Source organism: Magnolia sinica, chromosome 18, assembly GCF_029962835.1.
Source record: "Magnolia sinica isolate HGM2019 chromosome 18, MsV1, whole genome shotgun sequence".
In the NCBI taxonomy this organism is placed as follows: Eukaryota; Viridiplantae; Streptophyta; class Magnoliopsida; order Magnoliales; family Magnoliaceae; genus Magnolia; species Magnolia sinica.
Genome location: NC_080590.1, coordinates 19,972,598 through 19,995,879, shown reverse-complemented (window position 1 = coordinate 19,995,879; position 23,282 = coordinate 19,972,598). Strand labels below are relative to the sequence as shown.

Below are 23,282 nucleotides of genomic sequence, written 5' to 3'. Positions count from 1 at the left end.
AGGTCATGATTACAGATTGATTTGAGTCCAAGGATATCCAATTTCTATAGACATTTCACACACCCACAATCCCATTGTAAGGGAATCTTGCACATGATCTGTAGTTGGACAACATTTCGTAAAATATTCAGATACTACACATTGACACCAAATGAGTAAATAGTGCAATGGAAACCAACTGTGGACATGCCAACAATAATCCACCTCTGGTTCAACATTATTCAGTTCCTCATATCCCCTCCCAACGGCCGTAAAATCAAGGGCAACTGTGGACACCAAATGAGTAAATAATAGATCCTTTAAGTGATCATGAGATTTAAGAAGCAAAGGTTGAAGTTCCGCACGAGCCTCCAGCAATCTCTGCAGTATCACATTTTCAGCAATCTTGGCAGTATCACATTTTCAGAAATTAAATACAACTACTAAAAAGAAATTTGAAGAGAATATAGCATGAGCACTAAAAGAAAAAGCCTGCATCACTATTCCTCTAACCTCAAGCAAGTATTCCACCCTCTTATCTTTAACATGATCTAGAACATATTGCAGCAATTCCTGTCCAAATAATTCATCAGAGCATGCATGTAGCTGGATTCCTAAATTGGAGCAGATTGGTGATTACTATGATGGACATGAAGGGCCCATTTGGCCGGGCGGATTGGAAGGGATTGGATGGTGTTGGAAGGGATTAGAAGTTAAATCCCGGGATTAGCCGGGCATGCCAAACAGACCGGGTGATCTGATCCCGGGAAATAGCAATCCCATGGATCTTAAGACAATCAACTGCCATTACCTTTAAATGCTATCCAATCCACCCTAATCCGTTCGAATTTTCCTGGGACGTGTTTGCTTTGAGGGATTGGAAGGGATGGAAGGTTTAATCCCAGGATTGGCTGGGCGTGCTAAACAGAATCGATATAGCAATTCGGAATATAGCAATCCCATGGATTTTGAGACATTCCACTGTCAACACCATCATTACCTTGAAATCCATGCCATCCACCCTAATACCTTTCAATCCATTCCAATCCACCCGGCCAAACGGGCCCTAAGAGAAGTTGAAAATATCTACCGGATATCCAGAAGGTATGCCTGAGATTGGATTTATTTGAACCCCAACCATGAAGCCTTGTCCCTGAAGGAAAGTAAAACATCTATCAAATAACAACAGGATCCTTTTCATTGGGGCCCCATACAAATAATTAATAGTACCCCATACAAAGCCTTTCTTCACTAAGCCTTTGTGTTTCTTCACACTTTCTTTCACTTTCATCTAACTCCTTTTCCAGTGAGCTCAGCATGGCCTACGATAAATTAATGGTGAGTGACATAAATATCGCAAGTAGCTAGAAATGCAAATGCATGTTCACCCATGGAATTTAGGCAAACTAATTTGAAATGTTATGTTAATCATCACAAAACTCCTTGAGATGGCAATCCCGCCTTCAGTATGTCATTTTCAAAGGTCATGAGTTTATCCAACAGCACATTTTCAATGACTGGGACCTCATGTATGACAGGAATTAGGTTTGTTGCTTCCTTCATAGCCTCTTGTTCCTTCACTATCATCTTTTCAGTTTCTTTGAATTGAAGCTGCATCTCGTCCAATTGCATTTCTAGCATGGCGAGCTTCCCATCCCAATCATTGGGTGTCATGTGAACCGCCTATGTTTTGGAATGGTCTGATTTTCTGGATATGGGTGAACTTATGAATGGAATGTATGGCAAACACACCACAAACTGCAATGAAAAACAGAACTGAATCAATCAAAACAATATCTTCAAAATACCTGCTGCAATCATACGAATGAATGCATAGTACACAACTCATCTTGATGCCCATTCTCCCTCCTCCTTTACTCGGGCTTGGGACCGGCAATGCAAGGAATTGCATTGGCAGAGTTAAAAAGGGGTTTAGGCTCCATTTGGCTTGTGACGACCAAATGAATCTAATATGTTTAAAAAGGGACTTAGGCTCCATTTGGTCCTAAACTTTCAAGCAGTGGGCCCACAGAGATGGTTGGGAAAAGAATTATGGCAATGGTCCACATTCAATGGGGCCAAAGATCTAAGAGCAGGATCTTCAAATCTGAAAAACCTTTTGGATCCCTCATCCATGCTTTGGCCCATCAGATCAATGGTCTGGAATCTGATCACCAAACCATGGGCCCCACATTCACAATTGTGAGCCAGAGCAAACAGTACAATCGCTGAGGCCCAGGACCATATAGTTCCAGGACAAATAATGGTCAGCAGAGTGCTTACAGTCAACAAGATGTGCTAGGTGCCATGTATTTCTGATCCGAGTCCCATTAAACTTCAGAACCTGTAGATTGTAAGTAATGATATATCATATACTGCCCTGGATGGAGACATCAAAATTCAGTAGGGAGCAGGAGAGATCACTTGCCTGCTGATTGCCCATATCCTCATAGCCGATGTTTACTTCATTTGCTAAGACCTATATGAAAGCAAGGAGTACAAGCTTAGGCATTCAAAAGAAAACAGGAGAAAAAAAAAAAAAAAAACGCTTAATTTGATAGTGTTCCAGAAGTACTTCTAATAAGAAAATCCCATTGCACCGAAGCATAACATAAATAAAGAGATGTCTCCTTTGTTTAGAGGAAAACAAAGCTCAAGACATGTGGCAGTTATGTTCCATACGATTCTCCATGGAAGTGTCTGCGAAGATTGTTAAGCTCATGCCTTCGAAGCTGGAAGTAGGCCATGACCGGGAACAGTCAGTTTTCAGAATCTACTAAGACATTCTGTTGTTTTGCACCATGGGAGACATCTGGGAAGTGCACCTGATGCTCCAGCCACAAAGATGACCTAGTTGGGAAAAATCAGGCTGTCAATTCATTAGATGGGCCACTAAGACATTCTGCTGTTTTGCACCATGGGAGACATCAGGGAAGTGCACCTGATGCTCCAGCCACAAAGATGACCTGGTTGGGAAAAATTAGGCTGTCGATTCATTAGATGCTCCAGCCACAAAGATGGATAAGGGATAAATTTTTAAATCAAATGGTCCTAAAAAAAGGGATTAAAACAATCACTTCATGACTATCTAAAATCATTGCCATTAGCAAATATCACACACACACACAAAAAACCCAGTATCAACAATCCATGGGATGGATAAAGAAAAAAAAAAAAAGAGTTCACCAAAATAGGCCAAGGCTAATAAAATCTAAACATCGAAATGCACTATAACATCTCCTCTTGCAACAGCTCCTTGAAGAAGAGTGGGGCCCATCATCAAAAGCCTGATTGCAACACCATAAGTTTCCACATATGAAATCTCAATCACATTCAACTCTTTAAAAACCAGAAGCCCATCTCATCATCACCAGCCCAACAAGAGGCAAAACCCACAAAAGCTTTATGGTTTTTATTCCTCTCTAACAACCATCATCATTACATAATAGTACAAAACCTTTATGGTTGTTGTCCTTCTCTTCCAATTATTGAACTACTACTGCAACCTGCCACAGGATGTTGGAATGCTGCGTAATTTGTAGCATTCTGCATATTAATCATTCCATGAATCGAAGTTAGTATCATAAAAATATAAGAGAATTAATATACATTATTTAAATTTATCGTAAATGCAATTCCTTACCTTAAGTAATTGAGTGAAACTTAAATTATTAGGAAAGTAAATCGAGGGTTAGAGATGGTCCTGCACGGATTGATGTGGTTGAATGATGGAATGAGATAACGCTGATTGAAAGTACGTAGTCACGGGATCCAAACAAACACCATTGTATCCCTGATACAAGTAACAACATGAAAATCAAGTTCACAAATAAATATAAATTTATCATTTAATTGTTTAATTGATTTTAAAATATTTAAATTTATACATTAAATCAAGATAGTTACAACGTACCTTTGTGAGACATGTCTGATAATGGATTGGATCTGACGCATCTCTGAGATCTTCATTAGTAGGGTATAGCATTGGTTCACTTTTCTGCAATTTCTTTTGGCATTTCTTTGTTTTTGCCTTTTCCAAACAATTCTTAAATCTACGTCTACCACGACATTGCTCTTTTCTCTTGATTTTATAAGCTTCTTCTTTACCTTCATCAATTTCAGCTCATTTTCTTTTAATTACACGATCTTCTTTGTTAAAGTCATTGAGATTCCTCATTCTTGTTTCGTGAGCTTTTTTTTTTTATCTGAATGATTTTGTCTTTCAACTGTGCATTGTCAACATTTACAATTACACAATCATCCTCTCTATAACTCTCGTTATTATTGCAACAATCTTCAATGGAAGATATTCCTTTTAATTTTGCTTTTTCTTTAAATATTTTTTGCATTTCTTGATGCATCAACTCAGAATATTTAGTAGCACATTGAAATGACTCTTCACTTTCACAACCCATTGATGACAACTTAACAAAGTTGGAAATCAAGCTATTATAACGATAAGAACGTAGTTTCTTAGAGTCTCCATCCAAGCCACAATCTGTATTAACCGACGGAAAGGAATATGAAGCAGCTTCTATGGTCCACCTCTTTAGGATGTATTTCGGTGGCAGTCTTGTGAGGGTATGATTTGTTGCTTTTAATATATGAGAACATAAAATACCCATAAATTCAAACTTTCTGCAACTGCATTCAAAAAACTCATCCGTTGAGTTCACGGTAACAATGTGGAATCTATGCTTTTTACTTTCACGTACTTGGTATTTAATCACCATCCCAGACTGTTCTAATTTTTCAACAGTTTGACCAAGACTGTTGGTATACTCAGACTGGAATAATTTAAAAATGGTTGTTGTGTAGACACTAACTGCATGCTCCAAGATATTAATAGGAAACATCACAGTTGGTGAACTTTGAATCATTTTGAAATTTGCTTCTAATTCGGCGTTCCTTCTATCATCCACCAATCGTTCGAAGTGTTCAAAAAATCTGAGAATATTTTGCCCTGGATGTAAGTATCTCTTCAAATCCTTGTTCAAACTTTCACAACGTTGTGTGCTTTTCATATCAGCACAAAATACTTTTTTTCCATACACTAATGCCCACTTTTCTTTTTCATTGAATAATTGCTGCAACCATGTATTATTTGTAAGATCATATTTCTGAATCATTGTTTCCCATGCATGGTGGAATTCACCTTCATCATCAAAATCATAGACACATCTACTAAAATCTTTACCAAAAGATTCAGAAGAATTAAATAAATGACTTAGGTGTTTGCACGCATTTTGAAACATATGCCAAACACAAATACGGTGAACTGTTCTTCTTAATTCCGTTTTAATCGCACTTGACATCGCCTTATCCTGATCTGTTAGAATGGTTTGAGGCATTTTTCCAGACATTGTATCACAAAAAGTTTTAAACAACCATCTGAAAGAATCAATGGTTTCATCATATAGAAGTGCAGCCCCAAAAAAAATTGTTTGTCTATGATGATTAACACCAAGAAATGGTGCAAATGGTCGTCCATTCTCATTTGTTTTATATGTTGTGTCAAAACAAATCACATTTCCAAAACGATCGTAATCTAAAATCATTCTTCCATCTGCCCAAAAAATATTAGTAATACGATCTTCAGAATCAATTTGAATAGAGTAAAAGAACTTTGGATCTTCAACTTGCTTTGTTTTGAAAAATTGCAGTAGACCCTCAGCATCGAATTGTTTCATTGCATTCATCCTTTTTGTCCGTAAGTAATTCTTGAGGTCTACCATATTATGTCCAACATATTGTCGACTACCAGCTTGTCTGCTCATTAAATCGAATGTTGCTTTTGGCTTTATACCAGATCTGTCGCAGTCATCAGCTACCATTACTTGAGCTACAGAAAGTTTTCGTTGTGATCTTAGTAAATCTGATTCTTCTGGAGATGCAAGTATATGATTATGGTCACTATTAAAATTGGTAATTTGATATTTACCGTTAACTCCCAACCTAATTGTCATGTATGCCTTACAACCTGTTCTTGTTTCATCGCGGTGTTGCTTCACATTTACGTCAGGTTTATCAGATGGTCGTTTACCTTCTCTAGAGCAGATGAACTTTCCCATTTTCACTACACTCGTCTTACGGTCTATAGTTCTAGTATCAATCCGAACATTAAAACCGACTTTCCGTCCATAACTATTGTAAAACTTATATGCATCTTTTTCTGTTTCAAATTCATTACCAATTTTCAAATTAGATGCATTTTCATCTATGTCTGAATCACTCGTATATATATTAGAGCTTCTTAATTCATTTATATCATTTTCTAATTCAATGTCTATATGAGGTTGTGATTGAGACGTGTCCTCCACCTCACGTGGTGTGCATGATTTGAAGAAATTTATACTTTCCATTGACCTGAAAGGCAAAAATAGTGTTTGAAAATAAATGACCTACTTTACAACAATAATCTAATCAATTTATGCATACACATGGCATATTAATTTTTAGTTCTGATTGCAAATTATTGTATAGTGGCAAAATAACATCAAAACTAACAGTGGTGGAAATGTCAATATCTTGTAGCTAAAGCTAAGGCCAAAGCTAAAACTAACAGTGGTGGAAATGTCAAAACTAACAGTCTAAATAATGTCCCCATATTCATATAATCAAACAATCGTAAATATTTGTCCATCAAGGACTCATAACTCAGTTTAATGTTAATTACTTTTATATCACTCATATAAAGTATTAATGTTTCTCTTTGATTTAATTCAAGATCTAAAATATTTTCAAATTTCTAAATAGATACATAACCATGCAAGTTTGTTACTCATAGGGATGTCAATGGGCTGGGTTTAATGTAGACAAAATCAAATTTTTGAATAGGGCCGCTGGAAGAATTCAAAATCCATAGGCTCCGCCCAGGAACTTTTAGATTCGTACTTTTAGCTGAGGGAGATATGTAGTTAGGGATGTTTATTACATGGGGATTTGGCATTGTGCTTGACCATAAACATGTATTGTCATCAAGTAAGCTTCCTGTGTAGATGGGTCAAAAACACTGTTTCAGGAATCTGCTGGGCTGCATGTATAAAAAAAATAAATGGGACTAGTGGTCCTAATGCTTTTATTTAGATACTTGTGGGTCCCCTTGTTTAGTGATCCAGATTATTTGTCTAATGCTCCTCAAAATGGGCTTTAGGATTTCAATATACAAATTTCAAATACCCATTTCGATATGGATCTTTTAGATTCATGTCCACTAATATTGGAGGGAGAGGAGTGCTCAACTCATTTTCAGGCTGTCTACCAAATGAGAGGAGTGCTCAACTCATTTCAGATAAGGGTAAACAAACAAGACATACTTAGAACGTACATGTGCCATAGAAATCAATCTATCATCATCAATATATAACCATATAAAATAAAAACAGAAGAAATCTATCACCAACCACGTTACCTATCTTTATATTACATTAAGTGGAAACAATGCATAAGTGGAAACAACTTAAAACATTAAAAATTCGGATTCGCCATAGGAAGAATCCTGAAAATCTCCTATTAGTCTACATGCATACAGGCAATTCAAAAACAACATCCAATGTTCCTCATTTAATAATCTGCATTAGTAAAAAAAAAAAAAAAGATATACTGCAGGCATTGGAGGCAGATCATACGATGATCGCTTATACCAGTAAGTAAAATATGTCATTGTCTATAGCCTTGGGAAAAAAAAAAAGGGATTTTGAATGGAGGATAAAATATATAAAATAAATAATCTGTAAAAAATTAAAAAAAAATTAAAATACCTGTGAGGTGGGGTGGATCTTCGATGGATGAATAGACGAAATAGTAGAAATCGACTATCGGCTGCTCGGTGGAAAATGGGCGAGAGGAATTGTGAGAGATTGAGGAAAGAGGGCCTCCGATCGTCAAAAGGAAAAACCCCTCTTTTTCTTCCGCTTTGATGAGATCCATCTGTAAAAGGAAAGAATTTGAAATTAGAAACGAGAGAAGAAGAAATTCTGAAAAATCTCCGGAACCGGAAATGGACAGTGCCGTTAGGGAAGACGGCAGAGAGATTTTCGTTTTTTTTTTTTAAAAAAAAAAAATTTATATATAAAACGGAAACAGATGGGCTAGTCCTATGTGGCAGGAGCGGTGAGGTGGACCAATGAGATTGCGGGAGGCAGAGACTCTCTGCCTCCCGGAGGCAGAGGATCCGGACTCATCTGATGGAATATTGCAAATCCGGTGTGGACAACCTGGCATTGGTTGGCTAAAGTAGCTTCTCGTACTCTCAAAATCATATATAGTACGTTGAATAACTTATTCCAGTTTGTCAGATATACTTGTTTTAAGGTTCCCACGGTCCTATTCATTTCCGCCTCCGATCGGGCCATCTCTAGTCCATCTTGAACATGAAAGTGTCCCTGACCTGCTCTACATCAATGCTTCAGCGAAATTATCAAAGTTCACCACTCAAAATGACACAAGGCATTCAACTTGTTTAATTTACACAAAGGGGGTGAATCCGACAATGGATGTGCATGTGTAGTGCCACCATGATGCGTGTCTAAAATCCATCCGGGAGTGTGACTCAAATGTTTGGCCATGAGTACAGAAGTCAGGCCAAGCCATAACTCCATGGACCATGACAATGGGAACAATGAGGTAGAAGGCTTCAATAAATCATGTTTCGGGCGCACTGTAGTGTGTATATGCCATCCAACCCAGTGATTAGGTGAACCCCATCTTGATGAAGGGACACCTAGAAAATGAAGCTGCTCTAAGACGCTGGTGGGCTCATCAAATTTTAAGGTTTTGTACATGTTTCTAATTTCTACATTGTTTTCTATGGTGCGGCCCACCTGAGATTTAGATTGATCAGCTTGAGTTTTGCCGTTTCTTTTCAACATAATGAGGCATAATTGACGGATGGTTTAGATGCTACCAATGCATGATGATGGACCCAAGGAAAGCTTTACCGTACGATAAGTTCAGACTCCTAACAAACAGATGTGGTAGGGATGAAATTTTTGGGGAATAATTGGTCCATCGAGGAATACATCTGATCAATGTTCTGGTCCACCAACCATGGCCCAACTTTGATGGAATTGAAACCCCAATGCGTGTGTCGGCTCAAGACAGCCGTTGCCCGTTGGCTTCGGAGGTGACCAAATCGGTGCACGGAAATTGATTTTTAACCCTTGATAACGGCTGGACATCAATGTTTAAATAATAATGCTATGAAAAAATGGGAAACGGATTGGCTGGTGTACCACACACCACGAGATGTGGCTGGTGTGTTGACGTCACCAAGTTCTGTTGGTCTCTTCATAAGTTATAAGTTATATCTAAACTGTCCGTCCACTTGGTGAACTCGGAGTAAGGATTGAGCTGAAAAATCAGACAGATCCAAAAATCAAGTATACCACAATGTAAAAAGCAGTGGTGGATTGAACGCCTGCCATTGAAATACTTTTGGGGTCACATAAATTTTAGATCAATATGATATTTGTTTTTTCTCTTCATCCAAGTCTGTTTTACCTTATGAACAGATTGGATGGAAAGTAAATGCTCCGGTGTGCCCTAAGAATGTTTTAACAGTGAGAACATTGTTCCCTATATGTGGTGTGGTCCACTTGAGCTTGGGAAGTTACTCACTTTTGGGATCAAGATCTAAAATGACCTCACAAAATGGATGAACAATGTAGATATGATAAATACATCATTGTGGGGTCCATGCAACTTTGTTTTCCTTTGAACCGTTCGTACAACTCAAAGCTCGAAGAAAGTCAACACGCATCTTAGCACAATCCGTGCCAACTATTGAAGTGATAAAGTCCTTTGATATGCATTGATACACCACAACTCTGATGGCTTAAGCTTTTAGAGTAAATGGTTGTTTGGCATGGTATCATAGCAGAAAATTTTATGTTTGAATATCAAAAGCAGCAAATATATCTCACTAATATATTATTATAAATATGTCCCCTGCTAAATGGTTGTTTGACACCCGTACCAGCTGATCAACACGGTGAAGGTACGGACGCACTACTGAAATTGGGCAGAATCGCTCATCTCGTGGGCAATGTAGTTACCATGGACGGTGGCTCTTCCACAATATAGTCGGTTTAGTGTCGAGTAAACGTTTGCCATGTGAACAATTTCTGAGTGCCTGCATATCAAGCGTTCAGTACCAGTGAATCAAATAATTTGGTCAGGCATATCTCCGTTTCATCTGGAATGGAAGATTTGTAGGATCTTGAGTACTTGCATTATAGATTATCCGAATCGTTCATTTTATGATCTTGAGTCCTTGCATTAATGATCCCTGAATGGATAGGTTGTGGTCCATATTATCGGTGATTAGGAAAATTTGTATGTCTTCATGATAATCAATCCGAGAATATATATACAACTCTAGAAGCGTATCAAACGCGCATACAGCTGCTCTACAATTATGTCAAGCTGGGCCACCACATGCATACATAGTAACAGACAAATGGCCATGACCATCTATTAGTGGCAATAAGACAGACCGTTCAAAACCAAATGTCCCGCAGCTTAGGTCTACCTGGGCTCAGCATCAACCGCGGGTTTGAAATTCGCAAGGGCTGCTAGCTCATTGACGCCATCGACGACTCCTTGGATCCTCCCTGCGATTTCGATCAGGAGCGAAGTGAGCACGACAAGAGGCATGACCTCTGTAAGTGGCACCTTGGTGGTTGAGATGCATGGGGTTTCCTCCTCCATTGCTTCTATTGATGGAGGCAGCAGCGTCGGTGGAACTTGGTCAGGAAGTGATTTCAATGAACTACGGAGATCTTCTACAGCGCCATTCATCTCTCCAACTAAAAACTCTATGTTGGAAGATCTACTCATGCTTTTGGTTGTGGTCACGAGCTCTTTCAAGACCATGGAAGATTGTAAACTTAGTTTAATGCATGCCTCACTGAGATGCTTCTTCATGAACTCGGGTGCCTGCAACATAGTGGCAATTCCGATTTTAGGTAATGCATGTGTTGAAAGGGTCAAGACCATATTTCAAAAATTCAGTGACTCAGCTTGAAACTCGTCTGAGTAAATTCACAGTCAGGTACGTGCAAGCAGCAAGTTTTCTTTTTCTTTTTTTGTTGGAAGTTTACAAGGGGTTTATACATGACTCAATTGAGTTTCTATGGGTTTAACACATCCGAGTTATCCTTTGAAAAGGACCCAACTCATAACCTAGTTGACTCAGTGAGTTCTCAGGGTACACAGCTGAGGTTTTGAACTTGAAAACCTGATCAGTAAATCTTTAGATCATTTAGCGTACCTGAATCTCTGAATTGAAGGAACCGTTGAGTGCCTCTACTTGATAAGCGCAGCAACGAATTTCTGCTGCGATATTTAGATACTGCTTCCATGGATGCCGCTCCCATCGTGCCAAATTGGCCTGTATAGATAAGCCGGATCCAAATCAAATCAAAGAAAATTCAGTAAAAAGAAAAACCCAAGAGTAATTAATTTTCTTGGTTGGATTGCTAAGGGTGTGTTTGGTTGCACCAAATGTCATGAAATTTCATGATATTTTGCACTAAATTAGGTTGATTAATCATGAAATATCATAAAAATTCATAATATTTGGTAAAACCAAATGCACTGTAATCAATATCAAATAATTCTACGACTCACCAGTGATTCTTCGGTCGCCTTTGAATTGAGAACGCTTTTGTAGGCTTTTGATTTTGGACAGGGCTCTTCGTTGTCTGCTGTACTCCCACTTTCATTGAAATATTCAGCAACACATCCTAAATCCAAGAAAGAAAAAATCTGTGAAACAAATTATGGTATGACAAGCATGAAATTAATATATGTGCATGTAGGTATGCACACAAGCATGAAATTAAATAGGCATTTCTTACGTACATATGTATGTATGTTGAAACCGCAAGAGAGAATTTATATATGTATGCAATATGCAAAAGTCCATACCATCTAAAGAATCGGCAAGCTTTTCAATGTTACAAGTGATCAGGTGGTGGAATTCTTCGCCCACCCAGATGGGACAGATAGAAATGCTGACGAGTAAGCACATGAACCCTCCTATGGCAATGGTGCATAGACGCTCGTGGGCCAACTTAAACAATTTTTCCTCGCGATAGCCCGAGATGGAAACCAAGCTGAAGGTGAGGATAAAGATCAAAACACCATAATCAAATCGGGTTTTGACTGTGGGAATGAATCTGAAAAAAGTCGCTGCAGAAACTGAAATGAAGAAGATGGAAAGTGAGTTATGTGGGATTAGTATTTGTATTTAAAAGGAAATACAAAACACAGGCAATGTTGCATACCTATAAGGAAGACAAGGACACCAAGAACCACAGGCTCAGCCTTCTCACCAGTTTGGTTTGCAAGCCAATGAATAGCAAAGCCGAGGGCTCCAGCAACTAGAGTCGCCACTCCTCTGTTTAAGCCTTTGGAGAGCGTTGCACCTACAACAGCATGGAAGGATAGTTTCGTCAATTTATTTGAAGATTTGAAGTTTGCCGAAGAAACCCAGAACCATGCACTTATGCATCAAAACTCGGTATGAAAAATTTATGTGATCCAATCGTCCTTGGAATGATCTGCACCATCAGATGGACGACCACACCTCTTATATAGACATGGATGGTGAGCAAGTGTTGTGGGCAATTGTCAAAATAAAAGTCCATTGATTTGGACAGTGAGAAACATCGAGTTTTTGTGTTATGACACAAGTAGAAGATGGCAGATTAACCATCCAAACCTACGTGCTTCCGTACTGATTGTAGAGATGGTTATGTTGTATGATTAACTACAATAATTCTTCATACTAAAAATAAAAATAGATACCTTCTAATATCAAGAGTAGAAAAGTATGTTTTAATATATATATATATATATATATATATATATAGAAAAAGAAGTTTTATTATTAAAAAAATATAAAAATATAAAAAATCCAACAACATCTAGGGTGTTAATATCAGCTCCAATCTCAAAACCTGTACATACCGACTGTGTATTCGAAGACTACAACGACGGTGAAGATGGCCCACATGGCCGTTCCTCCAATACCATCGTGCAAGGGCTTGATGTAGTAAAACAGGGACACCAATGTAAGTGCCAGCCCCACTTTTAAACAATGGAAAATCCTTCTAGGATCATCAACGGCCAACTTCCTTATCTTCTCCCAAAACCTCCACACTTTCGATTTCAATGCTAAAATTATCCCCAAGAGTCCTATCCATGCTCTGCAGATCCATGAAGATTCCACTGCCGGTCTTTCGGGTGACCTATCAGAGATTGTCACCCTCCATTCCAACCCTTTTGAAGTTCCATTTGTGTTGGCCATTATAACTAACAGAAAAGATTCGTGAAAAGTGGCAATTAAGGATCCTAGAGATAGGTGGAAGTACTTGGTAATTAGAGAATACTTGGAAGCATTACTATCAATGCTCTACCGAACTCATCAAACTAAGATTTGAGGAGCTTGTTTTAAACTATAGATAACTCAGTCCAGATCCTGTGCTCAGTGGATGTACTTGGTAAATAGGGAATACTTGAAGAGATACTGTCATTAGGGGACTGAACTTTTCGAACCAAGATCAAGAGTCACGGAATTTTTAAAACCGAGATTGAGGAGCTTGTCTCAAACCATGGACAAATAATAGCAGAAAAGATAAAGAAATGCAAACAAAGAAAGACAGGTCTATTCGAACACGATTATTAGGCAAAAAAATACTTAGAAAAAGAGCAAATAGGCCTTAGAAACTCAAAGTGATGTAATGCAGGTGAGCTTGTTCTGTGTATGAATCACTTGGAAGCCATATATAAGTGCTTATTTGGTGCTTGAATTTCATAAAACATTCATGCAAGGCCAGGGAATATGTGCACGTTGAACACGGTTTTTGCATGGGGACTGACATTTACGCCCAACATTATGGATTTAGACACACCCACTTCATATTCTAGGTAGTGGACCCGTTATTTAGTTTTTTCTTTTTTCTCGGTGCTTGCTTTTCTCACCTGTCTCCACGGATTGCAGCGGGGGCGCGGATTAGGGGTTAGTTACCCGGGTAACAGCTTAGTGGGTGTTACCCTTACCGCAGGGCCAACCTTGATGATATTTTGTATATCTACTCCGTACATTCGTTTTTACAGCATATTTTAGGATGGTTTCCAAAAATCTAAGCATATCAAAATCCCAGGCGGACCGCACCACAAGAAACAGTGACTATTGAACATTCACAATTAAAAACTTCCCAGGGCCCACTTTAAGCATGTTCATAATGTTCATTTGTTATCCAACCCGTTTACAAGGTTTAAAAAACTGGATGAAAGGAAAATAAAAACATTAGCTTGATCCCAAACTTTTGTGGCCTATAAAAAGCTTTTAATGGTTATTTACCACCTTTTTCCGTGGTGTGGTTCACCATAGATCTCTTTTCTTAAGCTTTGGAATATTGTTCTTAAATGAGATGATAAAACGGATGGACGGTGTGGATATGATGAAAACTCATCAAGGTTGGCCCCACACGGTAAGAGTAACACCCACTTTGTGGTTACACTTTGATTCCATACCGTCCACACTCGGATTCCGTAGCGTCCCTCCGCAACTGATGTCAGTACTGGTCGGTGCCGTTTGCACACCGTGATTTATGTGTTTTATCCACGCCGTCCTCATTTTTCCGGTTCATTTTAGGGCTCTTCGGACGTGAGCCCAAAAATGAGGTTCCAAATCTCCGTGGACCACATACAGGTAACAGCGGTGACTGAATGCCCACGGTTAAAAATTTTGTACAGTTCCATGTAATGTTTTATTTTCCATCCAACTTGTTCATAAGCTCACTTAGATTTGGATGAAAGGAAAGCACAAATATAAACTAGATCCAACACTTTTGTGGGCCCCAAGATATTTCAACGGTGGGTGTTTGATGTAGAGCTGGTCGCGGACAGTTTCATGGCCAAGATGGATCAGAAAAGGCCCGGTCGGCGACAGAAGTGATCCGGACTGTCAGACCTTAGATCAGGCGTATCTCGCAATCTGGAATGAGTTACCTGACCTAAAATATATGATTTTGGGGTAGAACGAGCTACTTTAGCCAACCAACCCGCTACGTCGAGTTGTGTAGCCCGGAATTGCGAAAAACCCCTGGATCGACGATCGTTTCCCTGCTTTAATTTCGTTTTTACTATAAATAGTAAGTTTTAGTTTGGTTATAACTCTTCATCCGTCGGGCTTTAGGAGTTGCGCCCAACGTGAAAAGAGCTTAGAATAATTAGGAGAACGGTTTGGTGAAGCCAAATAGGACACTATTTTTTGCCGAAAACCTTGCACACTAGTAGACATCATGACCGTCTATAAATAGTAAGTTTACTATTTATAGTAAGTCGCGGATTTTAGGAGTTTTAGTTGTAGTTTGATTCTGATTTCTTTCTCATTGCTTGGTACCCCTATTTAAAGGGTTGTGAACTCGTTTTTAGTGATTAATTAATCAATTTCGAATTTCTTAGAATTTATTTCTATTTTTCTGCTTTCTTTCCTCATGGATTCGAGAAGTCTCTGTGAGGAGTCCAGAGAAGCTCCGTGGATTCAGAGTAGTTATCCTCATCACGTTCATCCCTACGTCAGTGTTCAATCAACCATGTTTCCTGTGGTATAGTCCATCTAAGTTTTGAATGAGTCTCATATTTTTGTGTTCAAACCTCAAATGATCTGGAAATGGATGGACGACATGGATAAAATATATACATCATGATGAGGCCCACAGAGGACCGATCACTATCAGTACCTACTTATGCATTGGCGGGTCACTAGCGAATCCGACATGTCCACGTTGTAAAGGATTAACCGCGTAACGTGCCTTTAAATTTTGGTACTTTATGATGTGGATTGTGTCTAATTGCAATGACATTCAGGTTCGGTCAAGAGACAAAGCATTGACCAGCTGGGACAACCATGTAGGACCATGCCCACAAAATGTCTCCTTGAATGTCTTAATCTGTACTCTCAAATGCTAAAATGTCAACATTTTCGGCCAGGATTTTTTTTTTCTCTCTAGTACTCTTCATTAAAGATTAAAAGCTTAAGTGTCATTTAAACATTTAGATGCAATGTGTAAAGTTAAAAATTCTAACTGAACATAACTTTCAAAGGGCAATCTCAAAATCCAAAATCCGAAATACATCCAAAATGCACTGATAATAAAAAAATAAAAATATCTAAACATAAATCTCAAAAATGTACCTCTTAAAACTAAAGTTTAGTGTGTTCAACCTCTTAAAAACTGAAGTTTATTGAGTCCAATCTCCTTATTCGATGACCTTGGTTCCCAATCCCTTGAGCCCTTCAGGCGGGACCTCTGCTACAGTGACCAATGAATAAAGTTCCTCCTTGACATCTTCCTCTTCATTCTTCTTACGAGCAATGCACACACGAACATGTCCAGGCACACCCCGGATACCCCTGCTCCATATGTGCTTGTTTAGCTTTACGTTAACCCTAACATCTGTTGTCCCCATCACCTTCTGTGCTAATTTCCTTATCTCTTTTATGGCTTTAGGAGCCATCTTCTTGAAGGTGTATCCATGGAGACGCCTATGGAGATTGATAGTATATTCTCTTGTCACTACCTCTTCATTCTCCCTTTGGTCGTCTTCTTCACCATCTTAGCAGCTCTTCCCTCTCCCGATCTCTCAAAACTCTAGTCCCCAAAGTTTCACCAAGATCTTCTAATATATGGATTATGTGGATTGAATCACTTAACCATGGTCGCCACTTACAAAATCCGGAAATCAAGAAGCCATGGCCCCACTTGAAGTTGCATTTTCAATTTCTATAAGCTGGGTGCGGCGACCCGCATTGTTGGTATGTTTGCAGACGTAAAATGAGCCATGACAAAAAAAAATTGAAGACTGGAAGATCCTACCCACTAGTCTTAGGCCTCTTATACCGTTGAATATGAATAATTGCTATATTTCTATTTTTGGCCATGAGTTGAAAGCGGCAAATAGAGTTGTATAAGGGTCGAAGCGAGTCGAGCTTGACATGACTCGGCTCGGCCCAGCTAGTAGCTAACCCCAGCTCAAACTCAGCTCGGCTCGGTCCTTGAGCCTGTCTTGCCAGCTTGGCTCAGTTTGGTTAGCAGCTCGTGCTAGTTCAAGCCGAGTTCGAGCATGTGCGGTATTTTCCCAAACACATAAGATGCATCTCCAATTTTTCACAAAATGCAAAATGGTAACAACACTTTCCAGGCAATTCATCAAACATTTGACAAGCAGTATTAAAATCAAGATATGAGAGAAGTTTTATAATGTAAAGTTTTTTTTTTCCTGTAGTGATTTATTTTGTAACCATTCCTTCCTCGCCACCACTTGATCCCGCGGAGAATGTATTATAACGTCCCAGATTTTTTCCAACTTGAAATTAGACGTCCTTGGGTAATGGGTCAATCATAACCCCTTATTGGCTTCTTAGAACTTAATCTTGAAGCCTCGAATCCCCTTTCAACCTATTTCCTTCAAAATCTCACCTTTCACCACCCTATTCTTCAAAATTTTTCAAGTAATTTCATATTAAACACTAATCTTAAAGTTTAAATGATGAAGAACAATACTTAAACTAAAATTTACTATAAATAGTAAATTTATAAATAAAATAAATTTTTGACCATTAACCTTATGGAATCTCACAAAATAAATAAGTTATTTGGATAGATCAACTTCACTTACCCCAAATTCATATATGGCATGTCGCGTAACTCATTTCGGATTAGAAGATACGCCCGTTTCAAGAAAACGAGTGGCAGAACCACTACCAGGCGAGCGCGGTGGCACCGCCCGGCTCTCCAGCGGACTGCGGTGCCACTGCCCTGACCACGACGCATCGCCAGTGCACCAATTTTTGGAGGACCCTCGCTGTAGTTTTCGACCGACTTCAAAAAGTCATATCTCCATCAATATAACTCTGATTTAGGTGATTCAAAAGCTAAATTGAAGCTTGATAAGTCTAGTTTCATATAAAAATAAGTAAAAAAAATATATATATAATAAAAATTTTAATATTGTTTAATCTAGGTTTATGTGACAACCAAAAATTATTGGTTCGGACAGCTGCTATTTCTAGAATTTATAGAATTTTTCTACAATACGAAATCTAGTGAAATTTGGTAGAGATAAAGTAAACTTGATGAACATTTAAAAAATAATTAAAATAATACACTAGCTAAAAGTACCAAAAAGGGGCATAGAAATACCCTAAGACCTTATTCTGTCATTATTAGGGCGGAATTTAGTTAAGTACTAAACTAAACAATCGATGGATTTGGCTTAAACCACTTTCTATACAAATGGTAAGACCTAAAAGTCATTAATATTATTAACTCAACGTCTCTTGCAAACCTAGGACAAATCCCAAAATCTAGTTGCTCTCGAGAGTATATTAAAACTCCGTATCGGACCTAGACCGTGCGTCGAAAGTCCGATTACCGCGAAACTATAAGATTATTTCAGTCTTATTGGACTTGACAAATAATGCGGGAATCGAGTATAAATAGTATCCAGAACCGCACAACTTGAGCTCTGAGTAGAGTGTGTGAGAAACACGAATACCTTTAGAATATGTATTGAAACTTAAGTGAATTGGGTCATTCGCTTGCGGGTGAAATTGAAAACTTCGGACTATCAGATTCTGACCAAACTTCACCCATGGGTCAAGAAAATTTTCCTGTACCAATTGGTATACTTGTGGCCCTGATCGAAGAACGACGACCGTCGATCTGATACAGGTCTTTCACGGCCGATCCGTTTGTCAGATCGCACCAAAAACACAGTCCTGACATAGATCCATTGTCAGGGAACTTATCCTACGACGTATGTAAGTTGTGGACCTCCGTATAGGCCCCATTTGTCAAAAACAGTCGCCCTTTGGATACAAACTAGGTATACCATGGACCTGGGGCCATTTGCATCACTTTTGAGCCTATATAAGGCCCTTAAACCCGCCTCTCTCTCTCTCTCCCATATGAATTTCTCCAAACCCTAGGAGAGAGAAGAGAGAAAAGGAGAGAAAAGAGTGAGGAGAAGAGAGTGAGATTGGGAGATCATTGCTGGGATTCACTCCCACTACTCCACGTATCGAATCGCCTCCCCACCATCGCTACACGAGTCATTCCAACTTCGATTTGGGTAAGAAATCCTAACCCTAATCTTGTTTTATGAATCCAAATAGAGGAATCGATGAAATAGTTAACCCATTTCATGGTTTAAGTACCGTTGTTATATATATGTGAACGTAGGATTCGAACCGAGTTCGAAACGAGTTATCCGACGAAAGGTGCAGACTATAAACATTTAGGTTATGGTTTTCAAGGCTTTCAATGTCAGCAATGATTTATGTCTGACTTGATTACTATCATGTGATGTTAGTTATGACATTTTCGATAAATTATATGTGTGTGTGTGTGTATGTGTGTGTGTGTGTGTGAACTATGTTGAATATGGATGCATTCCATGTGTTTGTTGAAATGCTTGAATGAACGTGAAATCCTAATTTGTGCTTGATATGATTTCTAATGTAAGATCTATGTATGTTACATGCTTTATGACCGATATTGTGTTATGAATTGCTATGTCACATGTTGTAACTAATTTAGTCTATGTATTTACTGAGGTGTAGTCTAAGTGTTTGATAAAATGTCTGAATGAGAATCTGTCCATGGATTGTATTTATTAAGTATATTACGATAAGATTCTTAATTTCCTTAATCATATGAATAGATCTTTCATGGAATCATATCGCCACTACGCGATTTATGGATGAAATGCATATGTATGACAACATGTTCAATGTGTTTAATAAAATGCTTAAACGAGAATTATGTTTGAATTGTTTGTTAAATGTTGTTATGATTAACATATGTGACTACTTATTGTATTTGAGTATGATTGGGACTATGCCGTAGTTCAGGCAATCGGTAACAATCCATGTACAAGTGGCTGAATTTGTCTCGCTACATTGGATAATTCGACGAATCCGGGTCGTACGACGATTGTCGACAGTGGTTAGGCCACACGGGGTGCTTATGCACTCCATGTCGATTACATTAGCGTGTGCCCGTACCAATCGAAATTCCCTAACAAACCGATTGGCCTATTGTATGTTCACCATGTATGGACGCCACTGCTTGAATCTAAGGTACCACTTACTAATGTAAAGACCCATTTCAACCATAGTACATCGATCCACCAAGACTCATGAACCGGGCATAGTTATATAGGACACCGTGGTCGGGCTGTCGGCCTACGCTAGGGTGACGAGCCTCCCCATAGTGACCAGTGAGCAACTCAAACTCGTGAGCTGAATACGGTGGTATGGGATACTGTATTCGAGCTGTCAGCCTACACCAGCGTAGCCTAGCTGCGATTCCAGTGTGGGTTGGGGTGAGCCGTCTAATCTGGACCCCCTTCGAAAATAGTGCTCCAGTTGGTAGGGCGTTGGCGGAGCGACCTCGAGTATAAACTCATGAATTTGCCTATCCACTGCTTTTAACTGGGAGTGATGACCCCACAACTTGCCTATCGTATGCAATTAACTAGGATTGATGACCCTAGATGGATCATTTGTTTGGGTAAATGATATAAAGGGAGATACCTTAGCTTCCCGAATCTGTTGTATGAATAAGCCTGATAAATTACTTGGCTAACACGACCATGCACCGCATTACATATGCTTTGGCGAGCAAGTACACGTTTAGGGAGTTTGTCATACACGATCATGAGATGAAGTCACTGAGGGAGTGCAGGCGAGGGCATGCATCATTACAGCATACCATTCCTGCATTAATAAGAGTACTTAAGAAATGATTGCCGTATTGCTTAATCATTACTGCTTGAATGAATTGATAACATGTTAACCTTTGCTTTATAATTTCACTGAATTAGCTACTCATTCCCACCTGGGACGATGTTTTAAAACACCTCCCAGACTCTATTTTAGATGCAAGTGACGATGAAGTCTATGTGACGGGGTTAGACTTTATAGACCTGGAGGAAGAATTCTCCTACGTTCAGCCCTCAGGCGGGTCTAAGTAGACCTCGTGCTGATTCGACGAGATTACAGGGACTTATGGATTAGTTGAACGCTTTACATTTTGATATTTTGTCTATTCTGAAACGATACATGTATATATATTCAGCCTGGTTACATACTCATACTCCAGAGTTTGTGAGCTACTTTCGTATTATGATACTTGTGCTTCAGACTTCCGCTGCTTAATTACATTATCTCTGAAGTATGATATGCTGTTTTAGTATAATCCCACTCATGTTTAACTCATTCATATGGACAAAATCTGAATATCATTATCTATGTTGCATAAGTGATGCACCGGACCTTGGGGGTTGAGCTTTGCTCGACCCCCGATTTTCAGGGCGTTACATGTATTCACTTGAAACAACATTTCTTCGAGTCATTTCATCAAACACTTGGTGAGTATTATCACTATCAAAATAACCGAGTCACCGAGCTGATTCGATCCGAGTTGATTCGAGTTGAGGTTCGATCCGAGTCGAGTCGAACTTGGGCAAGTTCGAACTCGGCTCGAAATTTTTTCAAGCTCTAAAAACTAGCTCAACTTAGTCTGAATCCAATTTCGAGCCGAGGAAAGTTAAGCTTTTCGGTGTCAAGTCGAGTGAGCTGACCAAGCTAACTCGACTCATGTACAGGTATAGTGGCAATTGAGGAATGTTTTGCTATTTTTGGAAGGTAGAATTAAAGATCTTCTAAATCTCAACTACTAAGTGTCCATATTCACAGCAAGGATCTTCTAACCAATTGTTTGTGTTTATACCATTCTCGTGCAGTCCACGTAGTCAATGAGATGCCACCACATGTCGGTGTAATATATGAATGACAAACGAAATCTCACTCATGATCCAAAAAAATATTCTAATCCTACTTCCTTCGATGACACAAGTTTATCAAAATTAAAACTACTCAGCATTTTTACACATTTGCAATTGAGAAAAGAGAGACATTGTGAGACAGACGCGTGGTTATTGTATAGTAGCACATGTGACTGAGCAGTGTGCTCAACAAGTAGTATAAAGATCCACTAAACCCGTATGGCAAGGACGTCTCACACAATTATGTCGAAAAAAAAAATTCAAAGATGATTGATGCTTTCACAAAATCTATGGAGTGTTAAGAAACAAATTCTACAGAAATTATAAGGATATCAAAGCACACGATGAAAAATTCAAGTTCGACTAGGATACAGTCCCGTTACCTTTGAGGATAAAAGCATAAAACAGTAAAGAAACATTGATGCAGCCACCACCCACTCAAGTTTATATAAGTGACACTTGACAAAGACTTTTACACCATTGCCATTACACATAAAAGCTCTACACAAAGTAACACTGTCTATTTTAGTTTTAATCTTAGTTTATTCACTTATGTTCATCTCACTGCAATAAGTTCAGAGTTTAGTGTAGCATAGATCCATTACTATCTAGTGTCATCGTTGCAATAAGACTCAGGAGTAGTATTTTTTATTTTTTCAAAAACCAAACTTTTCCATTCAATAAGAGAGCTATACAAAAGGTACTTTGGGCGGGCCCCACAACAAAAAGGGAAAAGGCCCGCCTATCGTGAGAGATACACAAAATAAAAACTAGAAGCACCGCTCCCTAAACAATCATCAAACTTCCCTCAAATTACCCGGCCCACACAATTAAGAAACAGTAGGCCTCTTGTTATGTGAGGGAGGTTCACTAAGGATTAAATAAGCCAATGGGCTTGGCCATTACTATCCCTATGCGCCATGTCCTCGGCCACGCCGTTCATTGATTACTTGCCTCCAAGTGCAGAGGTTCGTAAGTAATATTCTGTGAATACAGGATCGATCTCACAAGGAGATGAATTACGATAATAAGAAAATCAAATGCAAAACTAAGTAATAAAAACTAAACTGATGATTTGATTTTAGGATTTTTGAATGAATGTAATTCAATTGAATTAAGATAACACCCAAGCTTCAAAGTTCCACACATAGGTTAATGTTCCAAAATCATGATGACTTGGATAACATAATTAGGATCTGAGCACTATGGTCAGCCTAATCAGAAAATAAAACAATTTAAATATTTTAATAAATGATATAAAAGATTAGAAAATTATGGATTTGCACCATTGACATATATTCTCAAGTGTCAGTGATTTTAAGAATTCAATATCAATGAGATAATGAAAATCAAAGAAATATAACAGGTTGAGAACTTCTCCTATTTAGGAAATCTGATTGATTCAGGGTAAGCCTATCCATCAATATGGATCTCAT

The 23,282-nt window shown here is 38.6% G+C and overlaps 2 protein-coding genes and 1 pseudogene across 2 annotated transcripts; all 3 read right to left on the bottom strand.

Annotated features, from left to right (window-relative positions):
- Positions 1–3,156: 3,156 nt before the first annotated feature.
- Positions 3,157–7,948, bottom strand: LOC131233036 (protein FAR1-RELATED SEQUENCE 5-like). Its single transcript, XM_058229602.1, has 3 exons — positions 7,740–7,948; positions 3,623–6,345; positions 3,157–3,525 (listed from the first exon to the last, which is right to left on the bottom strand). The coding sequence occupies exon 2, from the start codon at positions 6,339–6,341 to the stop codon at positions 4,140–4,142; it is 2,202 nt and encodes a 733-aa protein (XP_058085585.1). The 5' UTR covers positions 6,342–6,345; positions 7,740–7,948; the 3' UTR covers positions 3,157–3,525; positions 3,623–4,139.
- A 2,464-nt stretch (positions 7,949–10,412) lies between these two features.
- Positions 10,413–13,432, bottom strand: LOC131233037 (aluminum-activated malate transporter 10-like). Its single transcript, XM_058229603.1, has 6 exons — positions 12,955–13,432; positions 12,270–12,410; positions 11,911–12,183; positions 11,611–11,726; positions 11,252–11,371; positions 10,413–10,917 (listed from the first exon to the last, which is right to left on the bottom strand). The coding sequence occupies exons 1-6, from the start codon at positions 13,292–13,294 to the stop codon at positions 10,507–10,509; spliced, it is 1,401 nt and encodes a 466-aa protein (XP_058085586.1). The 5' UTR covers positions 13,295–13,432; the 3' UTR covers positions 10,413–10,506.
- A 2,754-nt stretch (positions 13,433–16,186) lies between these two features.
- On the bottom strand, positions 16,187–16,610 carry LOC131233040 (large ribosomal subunit protein eL31-like; annotated as a pseudogene).
- Between the last annotated feature and the right edge of the window lie 6,672 nt (positions 16,611–23,282).

Excerpts from the sequence above, each read along its gene's own strand:
- LOC131233036 (XM_058229602.1), bottom strand. The coding sequence starts at position 6,341 with ATGGAAAGTATAAATTTCTTCAAATCATGCACACCACGTGAGGTGGAG.
- LOC131233037 (XM_058229603.1), bottom strand. The coding sequence starts at position 13,294 with ATGGCCAACACAAATGGAACTTCAAAAGGGTTGGAATGGAGGGTGACA. Across the intron at positions 12,184-12,269 it reads TGTCCTTGTCTTCCTTATAG|TTTCTGCAGCGACTTTTTTC; the intron begins GTATGCAACATT and ends TCTTCATTTCAG. Across the intron at positions 10,918-11,251 it reads CCTTCAATTCAGAGATTCAG|GCACCCGAGTTCATGAAGAA; the intron begins GTACGCTAAATG and ends ACTATGTTGCAG.